The sequence below is a fragment of the Pediculus humanus genome, genomic scaffold (assembly GCF_000006295.1).
Source record: "Pediculus humanus corporis 1103172107855 genomic scaffold, whole genome shotgun sequence".
NCBI lineage: Eukaryota > Metazoa > Arthropoda > Insecta > Psocodea > Pediculidae > Pediculus > Pediculus humanus.
Genome location: NW_002987435.1, coordinates 297509 through 298411, shown reverse-complemented (window position 1 = coordinate 298411; position 903 = coordinate 297509). Strand labels below are relative to the sequence as shown.

At 22.5% G+C, this 903-nt stretch overlaps 1 protein-coding gene across 1 annotated transcript in view; it reads right to left on the bottom strand.

Annotated features, from left to right (window-relative positions):
* Nucleotides 1-600: 600 nt before the first annotated feature.
* Phum_PHUM378990 (Guanine nucleotide-binding protein G(O) subunit alpha, putative) overlaps nucleotides 601-903 on the bottom strand; it is a gene marked incomplete at both ends in the record, with an annotated part of 14395 nt that continues 14092 nt past the window's right edge. The window contains one exon of the mRNA XM_002428358.1: nucleotides 601-788. Coding sequence (XP_002428403.1) covers nucleotides 601-788 — 188 coding nt within the window. The remainder of the gene's footprint in view (nucleotides 789-903) is intronic.

Genomic DNA, 903 nt, shown 5'->3' with positions numbered 1-903 from the left:
ATGAGTACCTAGGCATGAAAAATTATTATTATTATTATTATTATTATGGTAATGTTATTAGTAGTAATAAAAGGATTAAATAAAATTAAACTACAATACTATAACATAAATATTATTACAATATAAATGATGCCTAAGTTTTGAAATAAATATTTACAATATCTTTGGCTTGTGTCAGAATTTCGCTTACGCAAAAAAAAAAAAAAAAAAAAAAAAATTTTTTTTTTTTTTTATTTACCATATGGTATATTTATTTTAATTTTTTTTTTTTTTTTTGGGCCATAATAAAAATGACTCTCTCCCCCCCCCCCCTTTCATCACTATTCGCAATAAAATAACTTTTATTTTATTATTATTATTATTATTATTATTCTTTCTACAATTCTTATATAAAATTTAATTTTTTTTTGTTTGTATTTAATTTGTATTTATTATTATTATTATATAATATTATTATTAATTATTATCGTTATATTTTATTTTACTTTTTTTTTTTTTTTTTTTTACACTCAAGAATGATGGAGTACGAAGAATGACAAAATGGTCCAGTGCCCCCCCCCTATATATATATAAATATATATATATATATATATATATATTTTAATAAAGACCACAACCTCGAAGATTGTTAGCAATGATAACGTCTGTGACCGCATCGAATACAAACTGAATATTAGTTGTATCTGTTGCACAAGTCATATGGCAGTAAATTTCTTTTGTTGTCGATTTGTTTTTAGCTTCAAATTGCGCTTGAATATATGCTGCTGCTTCCCCATATTCTTGAGCACCTGAAAAAAAATTTTAACATTCTTTTTTTTTTCCCCCACAAAATAAATTTCTATTGATGGGAAAATTAAAACCTCAATAAAGAATTAATTGTATATTTACTTGAAAAGTAAAAAA